We start from the raw sequence: 26,525 nt of genomic DNA, 5'->3' as shown, positions 1-26,525 counted from the left end.
GAGAGAGAGAGAGAGTCTGAAGGTGAATTGAAGAAGAAGAAGAAAAGGTTTTGAAGGTGAAGTAAAAAGAATAGAAAAAAAGGTGGAGAAATAGAAATAATTGTTATCATGGGTAGTTTGGGTTTTTCAGCAAAAGTAAGAGTCAAAACCTGAAATGTGAGACCTCTTGTCGGTTCCAGCTCAGCGCATGATGTCACAATCAGATGAAAATTTGAAATTTAGGGTCATGTGATGCGATTTGGAAGTTCATGGATGAGTCTGATTAAAAAAAAAGATGAGGGAGCAAACTGATTTTAACCCTAAAGTTTGAAGGGGTAAACTGAATTTAATCCTAAAGATAACTAGTAGCTGATCAACATATTTTACTGCATAGTCAACATCCTCCCTCAAGCTCAACTAGGGATGCTAGCCTGAGATTGACAAAGTGAGTTTTAAAAATAGGAGAAGCTAAACCCTTTGTCAGAATATCTGCAGTCTGTTCTGTAGTGCATACATACTCAAGTCGAAGATCATTATGTTGAACTCTTTCATGGACAAAATGAAAATCATTATCCAAGTGCTTGATCTTAGAGTGGAAGACAGGATTAGAAGCTAATGCCAAAGCAGACAAGTTGTCACATTTAAGCAAAGGTGCACATGGAATTTGAATCTTCAAATCACAAAGAAGATGTTTGATCCAACTAATCTCTGCTGTAGTATTTGCAAAACTTCTGTACTCAGATTTTGTAGAGCTCCTTGAAACAGTACCTTGTTTCTTAGATTGCCAAGACACTGGACACAAGCCAAGATAGACTACAAACCTAGCAGTAGAGCGTTTTTGTATCACTTCTCCAGCCCAATCAGCATCACTAAAGGCCTTCACAGTCACGACATTATGTAAAGCACCAGCAGAACTATAAAATATGCCCTTAGAAATTGTACCCTTTAGATACCTCAAAATCTTTTTAACAGCAGCATAATGAACATCTGTGGGACTAGTCATGAATTGACACACTGTATTTATTGCATATGCTATATCAAGATGAGTAAATGTTAAGTATTGTAATGCTCCTACAATACTTCGGTACATAGTAGGGTTTGTAAGTGGTGTACCTTGATCAGCTGTCATCTGAGAATGTGGAAGACAAGGAGAGCTGCAAGTGTTGATAGATTCCATTCCAGCTTTAACAAGTAAATCTTTTGCATACTTAGTTTGACTGAGTAATATTCCTTTCTGAACCTTTGTAATTTCCAGACCAAGAAAATATGACAAAGAACCAAGATCTTTCATATCAAATACCATGCTTAACTCAAAGATGACTTCATGAATACCTACTGCATTTGATCCGGTTATAACTATATCATCCACATATAATAACAAAGCAACAATTCCTGCATATGTATGTCTAATAAACAAACTAGGATCTGAGTGTGAGAAAGTAAAACCCAAACTTGGAAGAAAGCTGGTGAATTTCTCATTCCAAGCTTGTTTCAAGCCACAGAGTGACTTTCGAAGTAAACATACATGATTAGGATACTTTGAATCAATGAAACCTTGAGGTTGAGACATGTAAACTTCCTCCTTCAGATCCCCATGTAAGAATGCATTCTTGTCATCCAGCTGCCGTAACTCCCAACTATTCATAGTAGCAAGAGCAAAAAGAACCCTGACAGTACTGTGCCTCACTACATGACTAAATGTTTCATCATAATCGATACTCTTAGACAGATTAAAACCTTGAGCAACTAACCTTGCTTTATATCTTGAAATGCTGCCATCAGGATTTTTCTTCACTTTGAAAATCCACTTGCTCCCCACAATATCCCTGTTTGGTGGACAAGGAACAAGAGTCCAAGTTCCTTGTTTTTGTAATGCCTCAATTTCTTCTAGCATTGCCTGATCCCACTCCACCTTGCCAGTAGCTGCCCTGAAAGACTTTGGTTCAATTACATCACTTATATCAGATACAGTAGTAAATCCACTGAAGAAAGGATATTCAGTATACAATTTTTGCTGAGCAACTGCAGAATAACAATAAAATCCTCAAAGCTCTTCTTTTTAACAATACCATTCTTTGCTCGAGTCATCATAGAATGATCATTGTAATTTTGATGAACAATAAATTCAAGCTCTTGAGGAAGATTCTGTTGTAAGTTTCCTCCAAATTGCAAAGCATTCAGTTCACTTTCATTCAGAGCAGAAATGTCATTTGTGACTATACCTTGAATTGCATTCTCAACAGTATTTGTGACTATACCTTCAGCTGCAATCTCAACTGATATGCCACCACCATTAGAGCAATTTGCACCATTTAAAACATCATCAGTAATGTTAACAGTAGCTGCATTCTCAATATGATTTGAATCTTCAACTGCATTCTCAACTGAAATATGCACATCATTAACACCAATATCTGAATCTGAGTTGTTAGTGGATCCAAGAGAAGGCATGTTGACTCTTGATGGTGCACCATGCAAGGTAGAACATGCATTAATAACTGACGTAGCTGGGACAAGCATCCGGGAAGAAGGAAGAGTAGTGAGAGAGGAAGAAGGTGGAAAAAAAAGTAACAGGATCAATGGGGGGTGACGATGAAAACTTGGAGTTATGGAATGGAAAAATGTGTTCATCATGAATCACATGTCTTGACATCCAAAGTTTATTCTGAGAAATACTATAGCGGAATACTCCCTTATAACCTATTGCATAGCCCAAGAAGACACATTGTGTTGTCCTAGGGTCCAACTTGTCATGAGCATATGATTTGAGATAGGGATAACATGAAGAGCCAAAAATTTTCAGCTGAGTAATATCTGGAGGTTTATTATGGAGAAGACATGTTCAAAGATTTGCTAGGCATTCTGTTAATTAGATAACATGAATGAGCAACACTACGAAACCAAAAGTGTTTAGGAATGCCTGTTGTAGACATTAAAGTGATAGCTGTCTCTACTATATGTCTATTCTTTCTCTCAACAACACCATTTTGCTGAGGTGTATAAGGATAAGAAATTTGATGCAAAATACCTTTTGAAGATAGAAAATTATGAAAGGCTTTACTATTGAATTCATCACCTCCATCTGTTTGAAATAACTTGATTGTTGAATTGAATTGATTTTCAACAAAGGCACATAAATGAACAAATTTGGCAAGAACATCAGATTTATTGATAAGTGGAAAAATCCACACAAACTTTATACAATCATCGATAAAAGTAACATAGTACTTATGTCCTTCTATGGAAAGACATGGAGCTGGACCCCATACATCATAATGAATCCTAGTAAAGGGTATAGATGTTTTTATTTCAGAATATGAAAATGGGATCGAGTCTATGCATCTTGCCTTCTAAACAAAAAGAGCATACTGAACTAGAAATAGAACTAGGAATTTTTATTTGTGACCTAGATAACATTTGGGACATGATAGGGTGAGAAGGATGACCTAATCTTTGATGCCATAATGAGAATGGAGAAGTTGAATTGACAAAAGAAGATGGATGAGATTGAGAAATGGAAGATGTTGGTGGAGACTTGAATAGAAACAATCATTCCTCACTACTCTTTCCTTGGTAAAGTACTGTTTTGGATGCCTTGTCCTGCACAACAATATTAGCTTCGTCAAGAGTTATAAAGCAGTCATTATCTCTACATAACTTGGTGAAAGATAACAAGTTAACTGCTAAGTCTGGAACATGAAGAACTTAGTTTAACTGTAAGATATGATCAGCAGATTTAATGTAACTAGAACCAGTGTGTGCTACACTTAAACCTGTACCATTACCAATGGTTATCTTGTTGTCAGAAGCATATGGTGAGATTTCTTAGCTCTGAAGTCATGTGATGTGTAGCACCAATGTCCCCAATCCAGACTTCACTGTTAGATTGACCATTAGATGAAGCAGACATATTAGTAGAAGAAGAAGCCCCACTGCTAGGATGAAATCCACCAAGAAAACTAGAGCTAGATGATCCAATAGACACCAGATATCCTCCTCCTTGAGTCTGTTGAAAGACACCATTGACATTTGCAGTTGACTGAGCAACAAGAGCAGTAGGAGATGAAGGAGGATCAGATCCTTGATATGCAAAGTTTGTTCTATGAGAACAATTCAAAGCAACATGTCCCTTGAGTCCACAAATCTGACATGTCGGAATAGACAAAGATGGATGTCCATCAGGAACGTCAGTTCTATAGAAGCAATTTGCAGCAGTATGACCCTTCTTGGAACAAATCTGACATTCAGGAGATGGACCATTGCTCTGAGTCCTATATTGTGACTGAGAAGTCTGTTGAGACTTATAATCAGGGTTCTGATAACAAGTACTTGTAAGATGACCATGTTTCCCACAAATTTGGCACTTGTGAACTCGAAAAAACAAGTATCCACTATATGACCTCTTTTCCCACAAACTGAACACTCAACACCACTGCCAGTAAATTTGCTATCTTTAGTTTTTCCTTCAGTTGTATCCCAACCTCTACCAGTACCATGTCTGTTTGCATCTCTTGATCCATTATTACCTCTAGCCATCATAGCAGACATGTTGGACAAAAGAGAAAAACTGCCTTCGATTCTTCGCTCTGCAGAAAATAATTGGGACCTCAAGTCTCTCAGAGAAATAAGAGTTTCTCTACCTTCAATTACAGTCCTCACAGTAGAGTATTCATCAGGTAATCCATTTAAAATCATAATGACAATGTCCTTATCAGGAATGGACACTCCCATAGATAGCCGTTGATCCCTAGCATTTTCACACGCTGCAGATATTTTTCAATTGTTTCACTTCCCTTGTGAAGTGTTTGCAATTCAGTTTTGAGCTGCATAATGCTCACTCTTGACACAGTTGAGAAACGTTATTGAAGGGCTATCCAGCTTGTTTAGATGTCTTGTAGCCAATGATAACATCTACAATGTCCTCATCCAAGGTAGCCATCAAAAGGCTAAGAAGAGCCATATGTGTTTGTTTCCAAGCTTTATAAGTTGCAGTCTCTTCATTTGTGATTCCGCCTTCAGAAGTGAGAGCATATCTAGGAGGAGCTACCTGTGAGCCATCAAAAAATCCAAATAATCCATTTCCAGCAAGAGTAGATTGGAACTGAAAACTCCATTTAATGAAAATTCTTTCTCCAAGACGCATTGTAATGATGCTCAACAAGGAGTGAACATCGGAATGAGAAAGGCTTGGAATGGTAGTAGTGGTAGCGGGAATACTTTGAGAAGCCATTTGATAACTTTCTATCAACAATGCCATTGATGTTTGCAAAACACTATGAGATTAACACAAAGAGACACTTCCAATGATAAGATGCTCAGAATCTGAAACAATAGCCCTAAAAAAATTTGTACAAATTTTACCACCAATTCCACAATTGCTCACTATATGCTCAAAATTGTAAACAAAAGCACAGATCTTGTAAACAAGGCATAGACCTCTAATTCTGATATATTCATGCTCTGAAAAAACTCTAAAATCTTCACTAATCTTTATCAAAACTGAACTATATGCTCAAATATGCAAAAAACATCAAGATTTGCTCTAAGAAACTCAGATTCAAGCTCAGATTTTGCTCTATTTGCTCAAGAAAGACTCAATATACTCCAATTTTACTTCGATTTGCTCTATAGACTCAGGATTTACTCAGTTCACTCAGTAATTCAGAAATATCACAAATTTTTCATCGAAGACTATGTAGTTCATCTACAATAAGAAGTAGAATCACCTAAGAAAGAACTTACAAGCTCAGATCTCGTCGAGAAAGCTCTAACCAAGCTTCGATGAAGATTCAAGCCTCAAAATTAAAATGTAGCACAACTAGAGCTAGATCTGAACACATAAACAAAGAAGACGATCAGAGACGAGTGCAGAAGCATGTATTACAGGTCTTGGATCTATGGCTGCTCTCATACCATGGCATCAGATTTGAGCTAGGGTTTGACGGAAATGAGTTAGTTTTGAGAGAGAAACGAACTGAGAGGAATATCATAATGAAGAATTCTTCTATTCACAAAAGCTTGGTTACAAAGTAAGGAAAGTCTCCAACTATTTATACAAAGAGATAAGGTAACAAACTAACTGAAAGTAATAGCTGGAATTGGCTATAACAAAACCCACGTGACATGCTCTCATTTGTAGCTTCTAGAATCTGTTAAAGATAACTAACAGCTGGTCAACATATTTTACTGCATAGTCAACATGAATTATTAGAGAGTCTCTCTCTTCTCGAAAAGTGGAAAGAAAGAAGAAGAACGGACAAAGATGAATAATTAAAAAAACAATGCTAACGTAGATAAAAAAGGAAAAAAAGAACAATGTTGGCATAAATAAAAAAAAGTCACATGTGTTGTTTTTAGATTTGGTGGTCGCATAGGTGACGTGGTGGTGCGGGTGCGCCCCACAAAAGATTTCCTCATGTAATGGTTTCCTCTTTGGATTATACTTTTTTTTTATGAGTTAAACAACTCAAATGCAATAAAAAGTCTTTTATGAGCCGAATTCACGACTTTTCACTTGTAAAGAAAAACCCATACCGCTATACCAAATGATACTGGTCCTTTTGAGATATTGTATGATGCATTTTAGCCATGATAAAAGGAATCTTAAAAAATTAAAAATAATAATAATAAACACAAAAATAAAAATAAAAATAAAGTAAAAAAGAGAGAAAAGAAAAATCAAAGTCAAATAAAAAGGAGTGACCTTGCGGTGGCATCTATAAAAGCGCAAATTCATGTTTCCCTTTGCGTTCTGTTTATCTGAATTCTTTTCTCCTTGGTTGGGTTTTGGTTTCCAGAAGAGTCGAAACTGTCACGCCCCAACCGAACAATAAGAAGAAGATTCAGCCATGGCCGTTTCAGGTATTGCTTGAGAAATCTAAGCTCAAGCTGCTTTAATCAATTAGTTTCTTAGGGTTCAATTTTGGCAGATGAGGAGGAGGAACGATACGAGGAGGAAGAGGAAGAGGAGGAGGAAGAGGAGGCCGGTAGGGGTGGCCGACTTCTCGGATTCATGTTCGGCAATGTCAATGACTCCGGTGATCTTGATGTCGATTATCTCGATGAGGTTAGCTTAATTCCTGTTAATTAGCTTAATTGATTATCTTAGAGAATTGTTTGGAGCTACAATTGGAACTGTTACTGTAGATTCTTAATAAAGATTATGTAGCAAATCCTTGAGTCTCGTCGTGGTCCCTCTCGTGTGTATTAGAGCCCACAGAACATCTTAAACCTGGGTATCTGTAGAGTTCCCTGTGCTGTATTGTTTCTCTTGGTATCAAGTCCTATCGAAAAGAAAAGTCCTTGGGGAACAAAATCCCTCATTCATTTATGCTGGTTGTTATTGACTTCCAGTCCTCGTTTATGTTTTTCAGGATGCAAAGGAGCATCTTTCTGCCCTTGCAGACAAGCTCGGTCCTTCTTTAACAGATATAGATGTAAGGGCATTATATTTTTATCTTCTTATTCCTTGGCATTCTTCTTTCCTTCTCTCTATTGTCCTTTTTTGTTTCCTAACACAGCATTTTTGTTTGATTTTTAGTTGTCAGTAAAATCACAGCGAATATCAACTGATGCTGTCGAACAAGGTTAGCCGGGAAAGTGATCTCATGCAATTTTTTGATGTTTGTTCATACTCCCTCTCATCTCCCTGGGTTCATATTTATTTCCTTATTTTTATAATTATAAGAACATCTTCAAGTTGTTGCTATTAATTAATATCACTTCAAGAATAAAACAATTTTGTAATGCGCTATGATCCTGTAGGTGAACATTTACTAGCTTCTCGAGGCTGGCTTTTTTCATGAACATTTCTAGCTATCTGACAATTTCCAACATATCCATACCTAACATATGACAGATTTCAAGTTAGTATAAGCGTTTAGTTTGGTGGAAATGACTACCTTTGGTTGTGTTTCTAGATCACGTGGTAAGCTTGGTTAGAGTACATAAAAATGAAACCCCCCGGTCCTGCTTTTCATACTTCTTCTTCTTCTTCTTCTTTTCTTTTGGAGAACACTTCTCATACTTCTTTTTCCATGAAGTTGAGAATGATTGGCTTTATATGCATGGTTCTCTATACTAATAGAAAGCCAATAACCTGTTCATCTAATCTTTGGAATTGAAAGATAGGAATATATGAAGCAGTCATTTAGTATAACAAACCATAGCCCACCCCATGTCCCCAAATAGCTAGGGGTCATCCCATCAATATATAGTTACCTATTTGAACATTTATTCTTCAACAGTATGCTAGTAAATGCACACATACATGTCCATCAGATACCTGTAGTACTGTATTTTACTTTTAGAGTTGTAATCATGGCATGCTTACGTATGTACTTGGACTGAGAAAGAACTGGGTCGAAAAAGCATTAAATATGGAAAGTTGAATGAGGGATTTTCATTAAATTTGTACTATCTCTTTGGAATCTGGAGTGAGGGTGAATGCTCTTTGGACGCTTCGGACCACAATAATATTACCTGTTATTAAAATATCATTTGTCCCACAGCATCTTATATCCATCTATCATTCCCAAATGCCAAAAATCGGATTACAAATAATTGATGTCTCCTGTCTGCCTTTGTATCATTTTATAATTAGGGAGGCATGCATGCTATTGCAAGTTCAACAATGTGGATAGTAATATATTTTCTTTGTAAAAGTATACTCATTTACATGTGCCATATCAGTTGTTTAACTCAGAATAGGAAATTTAGACGAGGGAAAATGATCAGAACAGAATGGCTGCTTGGAGATAATAACGTTTACAAATTGAAACTTTCTAGGACCAATTAGTGATATCATCTAATTGGTTATGACCATAGCTACCCAGCCTACCTTGTTTCTGTCTCTCTAAGTTTTCCCTCCTAATTGATACTTAAAACACTAGGGTCCGAGGATAATTTGATTCCTCAATTGGGAAGGACCATTTGTTAAAAATAATGCATATACGTCTTCCAATTTTGAGCTTTTCGTGTGAAAATGCTTTCCTATTCTGCTTGTTCATGGGTTGGGAAAGGCTCTCCAATCCTTTCCTTGAAGCAATTAGAAATAAAGATTTAGTTTTCTGAATATTGTCATTCAAATGTTCTGACTCGTTATGTTTTATTATGTCAGATTATGATGAGAAGGCTGAAAATGCAGTTAATTATTTTGATATTGACGAAGATTTTGAGGGACCAGAAACTCAAGCTGTTACTGAGGAGGACCATCTCTTGCCCAAAAAGGAATATCTTTCAGCAGAAGTTTCATGGGCTAAATTACAAGAAGCAGGAGATGAGGTGGAGGAAAATTATGATGAGGAAAGTGAACGGGAAGAGGAACATGAGGTGGTTGAAAATGATGATGTTCAGTCTATCTCTGTGTCTGGTATGTCACCAGTTGGTCATTTTCATCATGTATTTGTCATTCTGTACCTCAATCACATATTTAAATTTGGATGAAATTCAGTTTTACCCCATGAACTTTAGGGCTAAAATCAGTTTGGTCCTTGACCTTTTGTTTTGATCACATTGGTCCTTGTACTCTCAAACATCATCAACTAAGTCCAAAATTTTAATATGGCTCCAAAGTTAACGTCATTTGCTGACTTGGAGCCGACATGGGCATCCACGTTTGAGCTTTTGAATGTACAAAAAGGGCAAATGAACATTCTAATGATGAACAGACGTCTTTTTTCAAGGACCAAAACTCCAGCCATTTTTGGACTAAAATTCAAATTTTGGACTTAGATGATGTAGTTTGGGAGACCAACGTGATTTTAAAAAAAGATTAAGGACCAAACTGATTTTAGCCCTTAAGTTTGAGGGGGCAAACTGAATTTAGTCCTTTAAATTTACATGATTATCATGGCATGGAAAAAATGTATAAAATGTAATCTATAGCTGAATAGATTATGAAATACAGTGAATTTATCAGGCATTAAGTATGTGAATGTCTTAGGAGCTGCTAGATAATTTAAGAACAAGGTTAATTAAAATAGTTGTTAATACTGATGTTGTGGCACAACAAGGTACTTAGCTTTAAGGATTGTTTATTAATTCTTTTCATTGATATTATTTTGAAATAATAATTCGTGCACTGTATACGTGACTTTCAAAGTACATGTAATTTCCATACAAGTAAGAAGAGTATGTGGAAGATGTGAGATTCTCATAAGCAATCTAACATACGGATTGAAAATAATAAGATTTGTGCAATTAGGTTTGCAGTTGAAAATAATAAGATTCCTTTCTCTTGTAGCATTGGGTTTGCAGTTGTATGCTGACTTTTAAACAATATACTGTACATTACATAGCCTATATGTGCATATAGGAGATTAAAATGAATCACTATCATGTTTCTCCCTGTTTTATTTAATTAATTAATTTAATTTTTTTGGATTGTTTGTGCTCTGAAACATGACGTACTTTTGTGTTGCATACACAGGTGATGAGGGTATGTATATTGCAGCGGATTGTAAAGGACAAACATCTGAAGAAAATGGTTGTGAAATTGGCTCGTTAGATTCTGAAAATTTGGTTGATCATGCTGAAGAGCTTCAGGTCAAATTCTGATTCACATCTTCTCATGCTTTTGATTTGTATTTCATCGAAAACAAGTTCATTAAGATATATAAGGTGGCTGTGTATTGCTCTGGACATTACATTTACTGAGTTCTATAACTATACTCGGTTACATTATGGAATTATACCAACTATATTAGCATATAGAGGATCGCGGTACAGTGAAACTAAGAAACAACTGCATTCTCAGCTGAAAATTCTTGCAAATAAACTGTTGCCATATGTCTTTCCTTGAATTTTAGCTTGAGCCTCATATTTTTATGGATTCCCAACCATTTGCATGCAGTTAATATATACTTCTGATGATAGAAGACCATAAAGAAATGTTTTCCTGAGTAACGTCTCTTTTCTCTCCACCCAAGTCAACCTATCAATCTAAAATGATGCCTCAAAGAAGATTTTAGGGATTGAAAATAATAAGATTTGTGCAATTAGCCTGCTAGGTTGACATAGGTGATTACCTGTTCATATAACCTTTAAATTTTATGCAGTTTATGTATGAGGAGAAGTTAAGGGGTTGTGGACTGTGTTGTTCCCTGAACTGTCCCAGACTCGCCCGTAGACTTGCTTAGGCTGAACTATTTATTGCTATTCTACAGTACATTACACTACCTTTGGAACTTTTGGATATTGATATTCGTTTGCTCTGAAATCTATAAGAAGCTATATTAAAGTGGAGTATTTGGACACAAAATTTGTGAGTGTGATTATTTTCTCTGTATGAGGGTAAATGCATTCCTGATCATGTTACTGACAGTGCCCGTCACTTTTCTGTTACTCTTCACTGTGGTTTACATCTCTATCTCTCTCTCTCTCTCTGTCTCTCTCTATCCTATAGGAAATTCTTTCAGACAAAAGTTCCACACCACTGCCGGTTCTATGCATAGAAGATGGATTGGTGATCTTACGGTTCTCAGAAATCTTTGGCATTCATGTACCCTTGAAGAAGGCTGAAAAAAGAGACCATAGGTACTCTGTTGCTAAAGGTAGTCTTTAATGTTGCTTGACTATGCTTAAATTCATGTTAAAAAATTACGTCTCGTGATGATCACAAACTCCTTATCGAAGGAATGCTATCATAGAATATGTTCATACATCTTTTCTCTTTTCTGGGAAACTTCGGTAGCATTTTCCTTTGGTTTTTTTTGCTTTTTCTTTCGGAGCTTTTAGGTTTCCTATGAAAAGATCTTTGTAATTTTTTTTTTGGGTCTGAACAACAGGGCATTTGTTTGCTATTATTTTCTTCAGATAGTTTTAGAGTTTAACAAATGGACTTCTTTCCAGATAGGTACAAATCAATGAATATATCTGATATTGTTGAAGACGATGAAGAGGCATTTCTAAAAGGAACTGGTGATGGAGTTCCATCTTTAAAACATGCAATCTCAGAATCCAATAATGATGACTTTGACATTGCAAAATTTGATTTTGTTAAAGAGGAAGCCCCTGTGGATTTGCGGGATGGGCCAAGAAAGGGCCTGAACGCGGAGACGATGAAAGAGAATATCATTGTGGATCCTTCTGTGGAAACAAAATCACCTTTGTGTTCTACATTTTTCCCACTTGATCAGCAAGACTGGGAAGAGGAAATTTTTTGGGGAAACTCTCCTGTAACGAGTAACAAGTCTGTTGAAAGTTGTGAAATTTCCGGACCTGATGAACCTTCAATTATTAGTGAAACTGAACCTGATCCTGGGACACAAAAGATACACACACACTCTCAGAAAGAACTTGATGAGAAGGATCATAGTCTTATGCTGCACAGCTACTCTACTCTGTTGGAGCCTTTCGGCCCAAGAAATTTTTCAGGATCGCCATGTCTCAATTTATCAGATGGCAGATACCATCCCCAACTTTTGAGGTTAGAATCTCGATGTGAAGTGGAGGACCATGCAGATGGTAGAGTGGATAATTCTGGTGAGAAGCTTCATAAGGGACATACTGTGAGGCATTTCAGCAAACATAGTTCCAAAAACAGAGACATACTTGAAGGATCTTGGTTAGATCAAATAATATGGGACCCAGATATACCTATTAGGAAGCCAAAGCTTATCCTTGATCTTGAAGACGAGCAAATGCTTTTTGAGATTTCGGATAACAAAGACTGTGAACATCTTAAACTTCATTCAGGGGCCATGATTGTAACTCGCCCTTTAAAGTCAAGCAATGGGGACTCTTCAGAGCTGCCACATCATGGAGGTCAATTTGGTTGGCGATATGTTGCCAATGACAAACACTATTCAAATAGGAAAACTTCTCAGCAACTAAAATCAAATTCTAAAAAGCGCACTGCCCAAGGCATAAAGATTTATCACTCACAACCTGCGCTGATGCTACAGACGATGAAGTTGAAGTTGAGCAAGTAAGATGGATACTGTCTTTTCATTGTGATGCGTGCATAGTTGATCTATCATGCTTTATGTGGTTAGATGTTGTATCACTAACTTGTTTATGCTTCTTACTTTCAATTTTGAAGAAGTAACAATACTTAAAAAATAATTAAAGTTTCAAATAAATTTACTCCATGAGAAGATTTTAGCACATTAAATGTCAGTTTAATGGATTAAGAAATCTGAAGTAGATATTTATATTAATCTTATCTCTAACAAGGTAAAATCGTCATGATTGATTAAAAAAAGGGGCCCCTTACAGTATCTCCTTTTTGAACTCCTTGTATAGTGAGAATTTTGTTTTGTTTGGTTTAAATAGAGTGCCTTACAGTATCAAGTTATGGACTCTCAGTAATCTGTACATTGTAGGAGAAGACTGGTTCAAAGGTTGGTCACCCCAGGTAGTTATCGGCCACCAGAAAATAGCAGCTTTGTGTATTGTAAATATTGCCCATTTTATGCTGGCACATGTTATCACACATACAGATGCTGCTTATAGTATTTAAGTGTCAACTTTGTATGTATCTACACTTCAAGTCTTTGTGGTCTATTCCTCCCCACCATCCCCCTCCCCCACCAAATTTCATTCGAGGAAAGTAGGACCCCCATGCTCATACCAAAAAAATAAAATAATAAAAAGACTAAACAAAAAACACTATGCAAAGCAAAGTCACACCACCAGAAGTTGCAATTCCTGTGAAAAGCAGTTGAAAGTAAAATTTCCCTAAATTCAGTAGTAGTTGAAGTTTAACTCGATTGCCAAGTAGTTCCAGACCATCCCTTTTGAGCCTTTAAATCAGTGAAAGAATGCTCGGTAGTAATAAATGTCTATCTATTGAGTTAGAGTTTATCGTCAATTTGCTGGGTATTAGATGGCAAGGATATTTATACTCGAGTCTTTCTCAGGTTTCTCGAGTTCGAGCATCATGCACATCAGCAAGTGGGTATTTATCATGTTCAGTGACCTAAATTCATTGTAGGTTTTAATGCAGGAGAAAAGCCCCTGTTGTTGCTCAAGTGTAATTAAGCCAAGTGCCTTCCAAAATTCATTTAGTTACAAAAGCATAGCAATTTTAACAGTTTCTTTGAATCGATGCTTAGGTCGGGGTAGTTTTATTTTTTGCATACCCATTCATTTCATCATGACAATTTCAGTTTTAGTTTCTGCTGTGAATCTCGATGCAATGCCACCCATTTCCTACTCTTAGACTTATTCTTATATGGTGGTTTTTTTTTGTTTTTCCCCTTTACAGCAAGGATGTTGCTAATTTTCATCGACCAAAAGCTTTGTGGTATCCCCATGACATTCAAATAGCTTTAAAAGAACAAGGGAAGCTGTCCACTCAAGGACCAATGAGAATTATTATAAAGAGCTTGGGCGGCAAAGGCAGTAAGTTTCATGCAGATGCTGAGGAAACCGTTTCTTATGTTAAAGCAAAAGCTTCAAAAAAGCTAGGTTGTAACCTCTCTTTTCAATATGTTTATTCCATTCATATATGTTTTATGTATTGAAAATAGATGCGTAGTTTAATTGTGCATGGTACATGTATTTGAGAAATATAGAAGCTTACTCACTACTTCTGTTTGTAGACTTCAAGCCATCTGAAACAGTGAAGATGTTCTACTTAGGGAGGGAACTTGAAGATGATAAAACACTTGCTGCTCAAAATGTTCAACCAAACACTTTGGTTCATCTTGTTCGTACAAAGATATGCTTGTTGCCAAGGGCACAAAAGCTTCCTGGTGAGAATAAATCTTTGCGGCCTCCTGGAGCATTTAAGAAGAAATCAGACCTTTCAGTGAAAGATGGACATGTCTTTCTCATTGAGTAAGCCATTGCACCCTCATCCTCTTTATGAGATTGTTACTTCCTTATTCTTCATTTAACGTTATTAATTTTTGACAATAAGAGGTTCTGGCTGATGTTTCTCTTTGGATTTTTCCATTAAATTTTTATTTAAGGGGCTGGTGTGAATATTTTCTGAATGTTTGCACCATTATAGGGAATTTTGAGAAAACCCTCCCTGGCTTCCTGTTTGGTGGCTAAAACTTTTTCAAACGTTGGCTGTAGACGTATAGTTGCTACCTTTTGCAGTACCTCTATTGAGTTGGAGGTTACATATTTCGATTGGCATACTAAACTTGTGAAACTTCCTCAGGAAAATAATATAACAGAAAAGAAATAACAAACCAAAAACCTTGTGGAAGCCATAGATGCTGGATAACAAGTAGATCATGGATAGGAAGAAGAAAGCATTATGAAAGACCCCACATTCAATGAGTAGAGTAGAGTTGTCTGTTCTAAGGCTAATGTCCTTGTAGGAATGCTTTGAACATTCTCCTTTATTGTTTCTTAGAACTGCCACTATTTTGTTGTTTAGGCTTTAGATGTTATACCTGTTTTCGCTAACTCCTACAGTGGGTCATTGTAAACTGCTTTGCTATATGAAATTTTTGAAGATATATCAAAGCAACATGTCATTTGAATTACTTTTTGTGTAATCAGAATTAGATTTTAATCATTACTTCGAGTGCAAAGGTATCTCAACCTTTCATTTGGGTTGTGTCTGTGTATTCTACTCTCACTAAATAGAATCTCCCATCATTATGAGAAGCACCTTAGTTTTAATTTATTTTATTTTATTTTTTAATTTCCAGCCAAGGGCCTCTTGCATAAATACTATCAGAATATATCTATTTAATGCTTTTACCTTTGGTGACTAGCTAGAACATTTGCAAATGTAGAGAGAGGTATCCTTACCAGACTAAGTTGATTCATCATCTCTATAGGTATTGCGAGGAAAGACCTTTACTTTTGAGCAATGTTGGTATGGGGGCAAGATTATGCACTTATTATAACAAATCAGCCCCGGATGATCAAACCGGTTCTTTGTTGCGGAATGAAAACAGCAGCTTGGGACATGTGATTTCACTAAACCCTGCTGATAAATCACCATTCCTGGGAGATACGAAAGCCGGATGTAGTCAGTCATCTCTGGAAACAAACATGTACAGAGCACCTGCATTCTCTCATAAGGTGCCGTCAACTGATTATCTATTAGTTCGCTCTGCCAAGGGAAAGCTTTCAATTAGACGCATAGATAGGCTAAATGTAGTCGGACAGCAGGTGTGTAGCTCATTAACCTCCACTTCTTACTTGTGCCATCAATATTTTAATTTTGATTTCCTTCTGTTTTGTTTACTGTTTTATTCATTTAATTTTCTTGTGGTGATCAAGAAGTGATTTATGCAATAATTGTTTGTTGGTGATCGATACAAGTCTCATTCTTTAAGAACTACTGTCGCTTTGTTTTTTTATTCAGGTTTTTAGGTGTGAGTTTGTTTGTTGTACAGTGGTTGTAGAATTTTTTTTTCTTTAAATTTTAAAACCACTGCTAGAAATACTATTAAATTTCTGCTTGTAGTTTCTTTGTGCTTGGATGATGTATTTGTGGCTCTTAAAACACTTGGTGCACTTTATTAACCTAAAATCAAGCTCACTCTTGAAGTTACATGGGAAAATGCCAAGTCAGACAACAATTGATAAGAGTTTAGCAAGTACACTAAGCAATATACTATTAACTATTCACATTGTGAGTATGTAAGAAGTGGAATCTTAGTTTTTTGTTTTATTTTATATTTTACAGTTATGTTTTATTACTTAAAGGAGAACCAAAGGATTGATTATATATCTTGCGAAGTTTGAAATAAAACGGATCCAAATGTGATGTTGCGTTGCTGTAGTTCTAGATGGCAATGAAGGTAGTAATTTTCTTGGTCAAGAGCACAATAGATAATGAGGGATAATGGTTATAGCAAGAATGACAATATGTAGTAGTATGCAACTGAGTACCCTTCTTTCTGTATCTCCCTCCCCCTTCCTCTCTGTCACTTTTTCCTTGTGTTTGTATGTCTGTGTAATCGTTGTATTTGAAAATACTATAGTAGAACATCCTCCATAGGTCATAATTTCCTTACAATATTATGCAGATTTTTTGGTGTGTGTGTGTGTGTGTGAGCCTGTTGGATTATATTTCTGAATGTATTATGGTGCATGCTTTTTCATATCAGAGTAGAATAAGGAGTTGCATAGTGTTTATATCCTTTCTCAGTAGATCTGGATGATTAGGAAATCACCTTTTTACAACAATTAGGAGAAATTGAGTAGTCTGATTTTTAATTGTTGTTTGCAGGAACCTCTCATGGAGGTAATGTCTCCTGGAACTAAGAATCTTCAAAATTACATGATTAATAGGCTCTTAGTCTACATTTGCCGTGAGTTCCGTGCTGCCGAAAAGCGCCATTCTCTTCCTTGTGTCCGTGCAGAAGACTTACCTTCCCAATTTCCTTACCTAACTGATTCCTTTATCAAAAAGAAGCTGAAGGAACTTGCAAATTTGCAGGTACTTGTCTACATTTTAAATTCTTCCAGGGTACATGTTTGTTTGAGAGTTCTGCTGCTGTAAGTCTGTAATCTATTCAACTGAACATCATAAATTGATATGTGAAAATTCAGAAGGGATCAAATGGAAGATGGATTTGGGTTAAGAAGCGCAATTTTCGCATTTTCTCAGAGGATGAATTACGGAATATGGTGAAGCCAGAAGAGGTCAGTTGTACTTGGAGGTTTATGTTTTTTATTTTTTTTATTTTTTTGTTTCTACTAAGAGTTCAATGAAGAATGGACAAGCTATAACTAAGCTTAGACAGTTACACCTGAAGAAACCAGCCAAAACCATGATGAAACCCATTTGAACAACACAATTTGGTAATTGATGAGGCAGTTAGGAACTAGTTTGCGTTGAGCTCTTTTATATAGTGTTCAATGTTTAACGGCGACATTATGTGGTTTAAATGAGATATACTTAGCATTATTATAGAAACAATAAGAATACTGGATGGTTTCACCAGGAACTTCTCCCTTTATGTTCAATTGGTTTTTGGCTAGCTGCACATCAATCTACTATATCTTCTTCTTTTCTTATATCAAAATAAATGAGATTACGAAGTAGAAACAATATTTTTTATGAGAGACCAAAGGTAACAGTTACAACTGAAGTCTCAAGGAAGCTAATACAACACAGAAAAAGGAGCATCATAGTGATAGATACTAAATAGTTGGGGCTTTGGAATGTCATTTGAACACACCCTCTTTATTTTTCCGTTCCTTCAATTTTACTTCATTATAACAATTGTCGACAATACCGTCCCATTGTTTTATAAATTTTCCATGCAGTGAGGGTATAATTGTCGTCAAGCCTATTATCCGTAATGACTAAGGGAAATAGCTAATTTGGCTAACCAATCATACTTGCTTTAGTCTGAACACAGCAGTCTAAATAGCTTTTATTTGCAAAGACTTGTGACGTTTACATATCCTCTCTTGTTGTTCTCACCTTTGGGTTATAGGTATGTGCTTATGAAAGCATGCAAGCCGGTCTTTATAGGCTCAAGCATTTAGGAATTACTGAAACACATCCTTCAGCCATAACATCTGCAATGAGTCGTCTCCCTGATGAAGCAATTACTCTGGCTGCTGCATCCCATATTGAAAGGGAACTACAAATTACTCCATGGAACTTGAGTAGCAATTTTGTAGCCTGTACACTGGTAAATATATCTCTGGGATTGCTGATAATCCTATTAACCATCAGAACTTTAATGATCTTTTTATGACTGTTCCCTTTCAGGGAAGAGAAACTATTGAACGTTTGGAAATATGTGGTGTGGGTGATCCGTCCGGTAGGGGCCTAGGGTTTAGTTATGTTCGTGCTGCTCCGAAAGCATCAATGTCAAGTGCGGTTGTGAAGAAAAAATCAGCTGCTGGTCGAGGAGGTTCCACTGTTACTGGAACAGATTCTGATTTACGCAGATTAAGCATGGAAGCTGCACGAGAGGTGAATACATCTGCCCTAAAATCATACTTTCTCAGTAATGTGTTGTCAATGTTGTTTCCTTTTTATTACAATATTATTTTTGAACTTTTTATTTTATTTTATTTTTGTTTTATTTGTGTGATGGCTTGAAACAGATCCAACACAACACACATGTTAGCATTATAGATTTTATGTTAACCATTAAGTTGTAAAAGTTGCAATATCTCTCTGTTAATAGCAATTTGTTCTGTATACTGGTACTAATTATGAATCTCTCAAAAGTCCGTTTAAGCTCAGTGTAGAGAAAGTTAAAAAGATTAAACTGTCGTCTGTTAATGGATTAGAAAGGCAGGCTGGTGAACAAGGCTGTGAGGTTGGAACTTGGTGTATGATTTACCTAGGCCTTCCTTTAGGTGCAACCCAAGGCGAGCTTCGTTTTGGAACCCAGTTGTAGAGAAAATTGAGAAGAGATAAGAAGGTTGGATAAAAGCTTTCCTATCGAGTGGGGGTAGGCTGACATTGATTCAAGCAGTTCTATGCAGTCTCTGAACATATTACTTATCTCTATTCCAAATCCTGGTGGGAGTGGCAAAACATTGAAATATTTTTTAAATTTTGGGACGGAGTTGGAGAAGGAGAAAGGAGAAAGGACCATCTAGTTCGTTGGGAGAAGGCTGGGAATCGGGAACATTATAGCAAGAAATTAGTCTTTGTTAGGGGAATGGGCTAGGAGATTTTCTTTGGCGAGAGATTCCTTGTGGCACATTGTAATGAGTAAATATGGGATGCGAATGGTTGGGACACAAAACCAGTTTTGGTGGATCAAGTTGAAGTCCTTGAAAGCACATTTCAGCCGGAACAAGCTAATTTTCTTTTTGTCATAACTAGTTGTAGGCAATGGCAAAAGGATGAGAGGATCAACCCTTGATTCTCTACTTTCTAAGGCTATCCAGACTAATATCACACCAATTTAGTGGAAAGATTAACTTTCCGTCCTAATTTTCCAGTGACCAGGAGGTTGGCGAGTTTTCCTCACTGATGGTTAAGCTACAAATTGTAGGATTAGTGCATTCTAAACCAGATGAAAGGTGATGGAAGCTTGAGCCTACTGGGAAATTCTCTTGCAAATCTTTCCATAGCTTCCTAATTAGAGGTGGATCAGATCCAATCGTTGCTCCTGTAAAGTTTATTTGGAATGCCAAGGCCCCTACTAAGGTGAAGATTTTGGGATGGCTTGTGGCACACGGGAGGATGAATACATGAGATGTTCTTCAAAGGAGAAGACCAGGATGTTTTTTTCGTCTCACTGGTGCATTTTGTGCAAAGCTCAAGGGGTAAGTGTTGATCATGTCTTTGTGTATTGTGAAGTCGCTAGCTTCTTATGGAAGAAGTTATTCAGGGAGGCGTATGCAAGAATGGAGACAACTCCAGAAGATAGGAATGACGTGTTCAAAGAAAATCTATCAGCATTTGGGGTTGTGGGGTGCTAGCTGTAGTTTGGGTGGTTTGGATAGAAAGAAATAAAAGACTATTTGAAACCTATGTTGGGATGGAGGAGGAAGACCTGTGGGAGAGAGTTAAGTCAAGTTCTGGGCATCTTTATGGGCTTCCACTTTTAAGGAATTTAAGGATTATTGTCTTTCTGCCATTAATCAACTGGGAAGTAGCTCTAGTATAAGCCACTAAGGTAAAATTTAGCACTAATAGATGAGCTGCTAAGCTTTAGTTATTTATAGTTTGCTTTTTGTTTCAATAAAAAGCTGTTTCTTTTTTCTTTCTTTTTTTTTTTCAAAAAGTCCATTTAAACTTTAGTGCAAATGAATTTGAAGCCCCACATCCAATCTCTCTTATTTGCATACATTGTGCTTTGGCAATAAGAGCCTTTCATTAAACCTCCGAGATTATTTACCCATCTATCCCTACTATCCGTATGAAAAAAAAGTAGACGGTTTGGGAAATAGGTAACATCTCACGCGAATCTCTCACTTGTTTGATGCAATCGTTTGACTAAATCATCTCTATATTGATGACTTTGGTTTTACCATTTATAGAGTGGTTTAGTTTGTGACCAGGTCTAATCATTACATTAAAGTACCAAATGAAAAAGATGGTGACCCTATTTGTTTAGGAGTATTTTCCTTGAAATGGGCAAAAGAAGAATTTGATAAACTGAGATAAATTCCAGGTTCATCCATAACCAATAATTCTAGCTATCAGTCACCAAAACAATTCCACCCATAAAAGTTTATTGTTAAGAATAAATTGCTGTAGCTAAGAGGTGAGCTTCAGAGGCTTCTCTTAATTTCTCCAGAATTCTAGTGCTAATATATATACAAAGATGCATGAAGCATGCATATACAAGACGATAAAACCTACATCTCTGACCTTCTACCTCAGTTCAGACTGATTGATGAAACCTATGGTTATATAATATCGAAGTTCTTTATACAGTCAAACAGGTTGAAATAATAGGCCGCACCCTTGAATTTAGAATTATCTTCTTTCTGGTACAATCGTATTGCATTGCATTGTAAGCATGTAAAATACAGTTTTGCTCCCAATTTTCTAATTTTTCTGAACTCCTCATATAAACAAAACTGAGTTCTTCTCTCCAGGTTCTTCTTAAATTCGGTGTTTCCGATGAACTGATTGCGAGGCAGACTAGATGGCATCGGATTGCAATGATACGTAAGCTATCAAGTGAGCAAGCAGCATCTGGGGTCAAAGTCGATGCAAATACTATCAGCAAATATGCGCGTGGACAGCGTATGTCCTTTCTTCAGCTGCAGCAGCAGAACCGTGAGAAGTGTCAGGAAATTTGGGAACGACAAGTTCAGAGTCTTTCAGCCGTAGACGGTGATGAAAATGAAAGCGATTCTGAAGGAAATAATAGTGACCTAGATTCCTTTGCTGGGGACCTAGAAAACCTGCTTGATGCAGAAGAATGTGAAGAAGGGCTAGGGGGTAAACATGAATCCAACCATGATAAGGCAGATGGTGTTAAAGGGCTTAAAATGAGAAGGCGCCCTTCCTTGGCTCAGGCAGAAGAGGAAAATGAAGATGAAGCAGCTGAAGCAGCAGAATTATGCAGGTTGCTTATGGATGGTAAGCTTACTGGAAAAACAAAAATACTAATGAAGTGCTTTTGTTTGGCATTGAGTAGCCATACTGTATGTATGTCCTGCAGAATTGTTGTCTTTAGCACTTGCTGTTGTTCATGTTTATGCTGCACTTAAAGTTTTCTGTTTATACTTTTTGTTTCTCTTGAGTAGCCATACTGTATGTAGGTTGTATTAAATGAACGATGGTCAAAAACCTGAATTCACAGCAATCCTCTTAATTGTTTTCTGTATTATTTATGTTTTGCGAGTATATCTACAGATGCATTGGTCATTGTACTCTGGTAACGTTTTTGGTTTATTTAGTGACATTATATGCTTTGTGATATATAGTTGACCTATATAGTTGCTACACAGATGATGAAACTGAGAGGAAGAGAAAAAAGAAAACAAGTGTTGTGGGGGATGAAGCTCGGTCGGGTCCAGGCTCCCGAACAAGTTATGTTTTTGAGAATGCAGATAGGGGGAAGCAAATCATTGATGCAGCGCAACCTGATGGTTCTTATACTTCAAAAGAGAATCCAATGGGAGATGTGAAAGTGGTAAAAAAGAGACCTTCTGGCCGCAATTAGTTTTGATTTATTGATCTTTAGTTCAGCTCTTTTGTCCAATTTGCGAAAAGCACAGTATGTCTGGTGATGAATATATTTTTTCTTTTTTTAATCGCATTTGATGTATTTAATTTATTGCAGATGGAAAATCCTCTTAAAAGAAACAAGACTGGAAAACCAAAAGGAATGAAACAGAGTGATTCTGCGCCTATGGGTTTAACGAACAAAATCTTGAAAATATCAGGAGATGTGTCCAACAAGGCAAGCATATCCCTTAACTGGTGGCTTCTTAGCTTCTTATGTTTTTCCTTTCTTTTTAATATTGTTTGCTATATGTTTTTTGTAACTGAAGCCAAGTTCTTTCATTTCTTCTTTTATGGTGAAAGAGAATGTTTTGTTATATATCTGTTTTGCATGGATGGTTTATGTCGTAAGTTCCTGTTAGTGGCATCACTTTTTTTTTTTTAAATGAGTGTTTGTAAACTTTTTTTTTTTGTCATAAGTTGTTTTTTATTTATTTTTTATTTTTTTTTAGTGTGGTGAAATATGTTAAGAACCCGAAATGAATTGGATTTTATTTTCTACCACTTATTTTATATTTGTTATGCATCAGTAAAGCCATTTTTGTTTCAATTAATCATCAATTCAACTTGCTCTTTGAATTCAGATGTATAAGGAGAAGAAATCAGCAAGAGATAGTTTTGTCTGTGGAGCCTGTCATCAGGTACATAACTATGATCAGAATTGGGTAAGAATTTGTATATAAGGTAGAATAGTCATTTATCTTTTGATTGGCCAGCTTGGACACATGAGGACAAACAAGAACTGCCCCATGTATGGAGAAGATCCTGAAACACACCGTGAAACTCCAGATCTGGAGAAAATATCTGGGAAATCCAGTCAGTCCCAGAAAACTACTGCAAAGAAGCCGAATAAAAGTGCAGCTAAAATTGCTGGGGTTGAAGCTTCTGAAGTTGAGAACCCAAAGGTTCTCCCTTTGATATTCAGGTATGGATCAACAGAAAAGGTTGCTGATAAACAGGCTCCTGGAGAGACTGAGAGTTCTGAGCGGCCGGCCATATCTGATCCTGAAATTGGGAAGTCTACTCCAAAGTTTAATAAAATAATACTTCCCAAGAAGATGAAACCTGAAAGCGTACCAGTTGAATCTCACAAGCCCTCTATTGTTATACGGCCTCCAACTGATGTAGATAGAGGTCATGTTGAACCACAGAAGCCAAACATTGTTATACGCCCACCAGCAAATACAGACAGAGATCTGGTGGAATCTCAAAAGCCCTCTACTGATAAACAGCCATCAATGGAAGCCCATAAAGAGCAACCGCATAAGAAAATCATAATTAAACGTCCCAAAGAAATTATTGATCTAGATCAAGTCAGTCAGGATGGGACCACTCGTGATGAGCACAGGAAAACTAAAAGAATTGTTGAATTGACAAATTCTGGAAAGCACAGGAAGCAGGACGATGTGTATTTTGCAAAGGAGACGGCAAAAAAGAAAGCTAGAGATGATAGGAGATTGTGGGAGGAGCAGGAAACACGAAGAAAAGAAGACAGATTGAGGGAGGAGAGGGTCAGACGGCTTTATGAAGAGGAAATGAGGATGTTAGAGGAGAAAGAAAGAGTAGTGGAGCTCAGACGATATGAAGCAGCCATCAGACAAGAAAGGGAGGAAGAAGAACGTCAGAAAGCAAGGAACAAGAAGACTAAGAAACGGCCTGCAATAAGAGATGACTATTCAGAAGACTCACAGACAAGAAGGTTTGATAATAGAATACCAGAAAGAGATAGGGGCGCCAAAAGAAGGCCAGTAGTTGAGTTGGGAAAATATGGTGCAGAGTCTGCCGCAAGTACAAAGCGTCGCAGAGGGGGAGAGGTAGGTTTCTATCAATATCTGCAATTATTAAAATCTGTAGCAGCATGCCCAGGTTGTCGAAATGACTTATAGATTAAATTAATTTTAAGAACTTTTTGTTTAATTTGTGTACAAGGTTGGTCTGGCAAACATCTTGGAGCATATTGTAGAGACCCTCAAAGAACGAATTGAAGTTTCATATCTTTTTCTTAAACCTGTGTCCAAAAAGGAAGCCCCAGATTACCTGAACTTCGTAGAGCGCCCCATGGATCTATCAACAATTCGGGAGAAGGTAAGGAAAATGGAGTACAAGTGCCGGGAGCAATTCAGACATGACGTTGCTCAGATCACCATCAATGCGCACTTATATAATGATGGTCGTAATCCAGGTATCCCTCCCCTTGCAGATCAACTTTTAGAGATCTGTGACTATATGCTGATTGAGAATGACGAAACCTTAACTGAAGCTGAAGCAGGCATTGAATCAGATTACTAAATGTCTTTTTTCATAAGCACTAGTGTTTTTTAGTAATTTTTTTTTTTATTTTAGTCTTCTTTTAAATTGTGGAAGCTTCTTGGTTGTTTCTGCTCTGATCAAGAAGATGGTTCTACATTGAAATACTTTTGTAACTGAGTTGAGTGGTTTCAAAGTTGCATTAATACAGATCTACGTCTTCGTTTTCTTCAGAAAACCTTGGTTGGCTTGGAAGCACTATTTTGGTGTAATCAATAAAAGAAAGAAAAGCTTGAGAAGTGGTTTGGTCCGCGCTAGATTCTTCTCTCGGAACCGCCACTACTCAACGTATCTTATGAAATCATCTTTTATTCTCAGCAATTATTTTTTTTTTATTTCATCAAACAAAATGAAAGATATTTTTTATCCTCAGCTAGTAGGAAAATTGGACCCATTATTATAGCTTCACTAGCTTCTTGGCACGCGCTTGCTTGCCAATTTGCTTTTTCTTCTTTTTATTTTTAAAATATAAAATTTGTTTTCCTCTAGAGAAATTTTATTCACACATGCCACATTTATAATACACATCTCTATTTTTTGAAACTTTTTTTTAATACAATTTTATCCCTTTGATTAAAATGAACAAAAAAAACTAAACAAACAAAAAGAATACAAGAAACAAAAATTTATATACAAATCTATAACTCTAAGAAATCTACAGTTTGTAAACTTCCTAGTGATATCAAATTTTCATACTATTTCGATTGATTGGAAATCTTAGAGGTTTTTTTGTTTGTAGAAAATCTTAGAGGTTATTTGAATGTAAATTTTTTTTAAAAATTGTCAATCACTTTGTCTCTATTGATAGTTTGTTAAACTTCATTTGCTTACCCATTATTGATCATAGAGGTGAGAAAATAGAGTAATAGATTCATGTGGAGCAGTCGATTGGCATAAAGAATAAGATGATGAGTTTTAATGTGTGTATTAAGTAAAATAAAGAGGACATAAGGGGAAGTTTAAGGAAAAAATTTGGATAAAAAATAGGTGAATAAAATTTAAAATTCTTTATAAGAGGTGTGCAATAACTAGGGAGCTATTCTAATAAGGACCCTTAAGTTGAGAATTAGTTGAGGACTTTTCGGCTTATCCTACTTTTCGATCTTATATCCACATCTTAATCGTCCAATTTATAGGTATTTATGAGTGGATCATTTCTGCAAATTTTCAGCATAATGAAAATCATTAAAACATTCATACTAATTATGAACTTGGACGGTTCATGTTTGACACATTTGGTTCGACCATTAATTTGATCTAGTTTATTACCTTAACGATTACCGATTCGGTTGAAAATTTGTAGGAATGATCTAATCATATAGACCTAAAAACTAAATAGATGAGATTTCAAGATGTGATCGAAAAATAGGTATTTTAAACTATAAACCGAAAAGTCCTCAACTGGTCCTCATTATTGAGGTCCTCACTAGAAGGGCTCCTGCAATAACTATATTAGGATGTGTGAATAAAATTTCTTTTTTCTATACGTATTAAAATAAATAAAGAATTGTAAATTATCTCATCCCTATCTCCCACTTTTTTCTCTCCCGTAAAAAAAGGTCGCAGTTCAAAATTTGAAAATTAACATTTGCAGTTGTTCATGTCTAGATGATTTGATTGTTTTCATTTTTGTTTTTTTTTTTTTTTTGTTTAC

The 26,525-nt window shown here is 36.3% G+C and overlaps 1 protein-coding gene across 1 annotated transcript; it reads left to right on the top strand.

Moving 5' to 3' along the window:
• The first annotated feature begins 6,940 nt into the window (after nt 1–6,940).
• LOC101295460 (transcription initiation factor TFIID subunit 1-A-like) lies at nt 6,941–25,091 on the top strand. Its single transcript, XM_004288533.1, has 20 exons — nt 6,941–7,045; nt 7,353–7,415; nt 7,520–7,565; nt 9,098–9,349; nt 10,409–10,524; nt 11,384–11,531; nt 11,830–12,907; nt 14,189–14,391; nt 14,526–14,763; nt 15,726–16,062; nt 17,129–17,338; nt 17,452–17,544; nt 18,345–18,545; nt 18,626–18,832; nt 21,427–21,916; nt 22,288–22,472; nt 22,623–22,742; nt 23,149–23,205; nt 23,281–24,378; nt 24,494–25,091. Exons 1-20 carry the CDS (start codon nt 6,992–6,994, stop codon nt 24,851–24,853), a joined length of 5,556 nt encoding a protein of 1,851 aa, XP_004288581.1. The 5' UTR covers nt 6,941–6,991; the 3' UTR covers nt 24,854–25,091.
• The last annotated feature ends 1,434 nt before the right edge of the window (nt 25,092–26,525 follow it).

The sequence above is a fragment of the Fragaria vesca genome, linkage group LG1 (assembly GCF_000184155.1).
Source record: "Fragaria vesca subsp. vesca linkage group LG1, FraVesHawaii_1.0, whole genome shotgun sequence".
NCBI lineage: Eukaryota > Viridiplantae > Streptophyta > Magnoliopsida > Rosales > Rosaceae > Fragaria > Fragaria vesca.
This window is presented reverse-complemented; position numbering and strand designations above follow the sequence as displayed.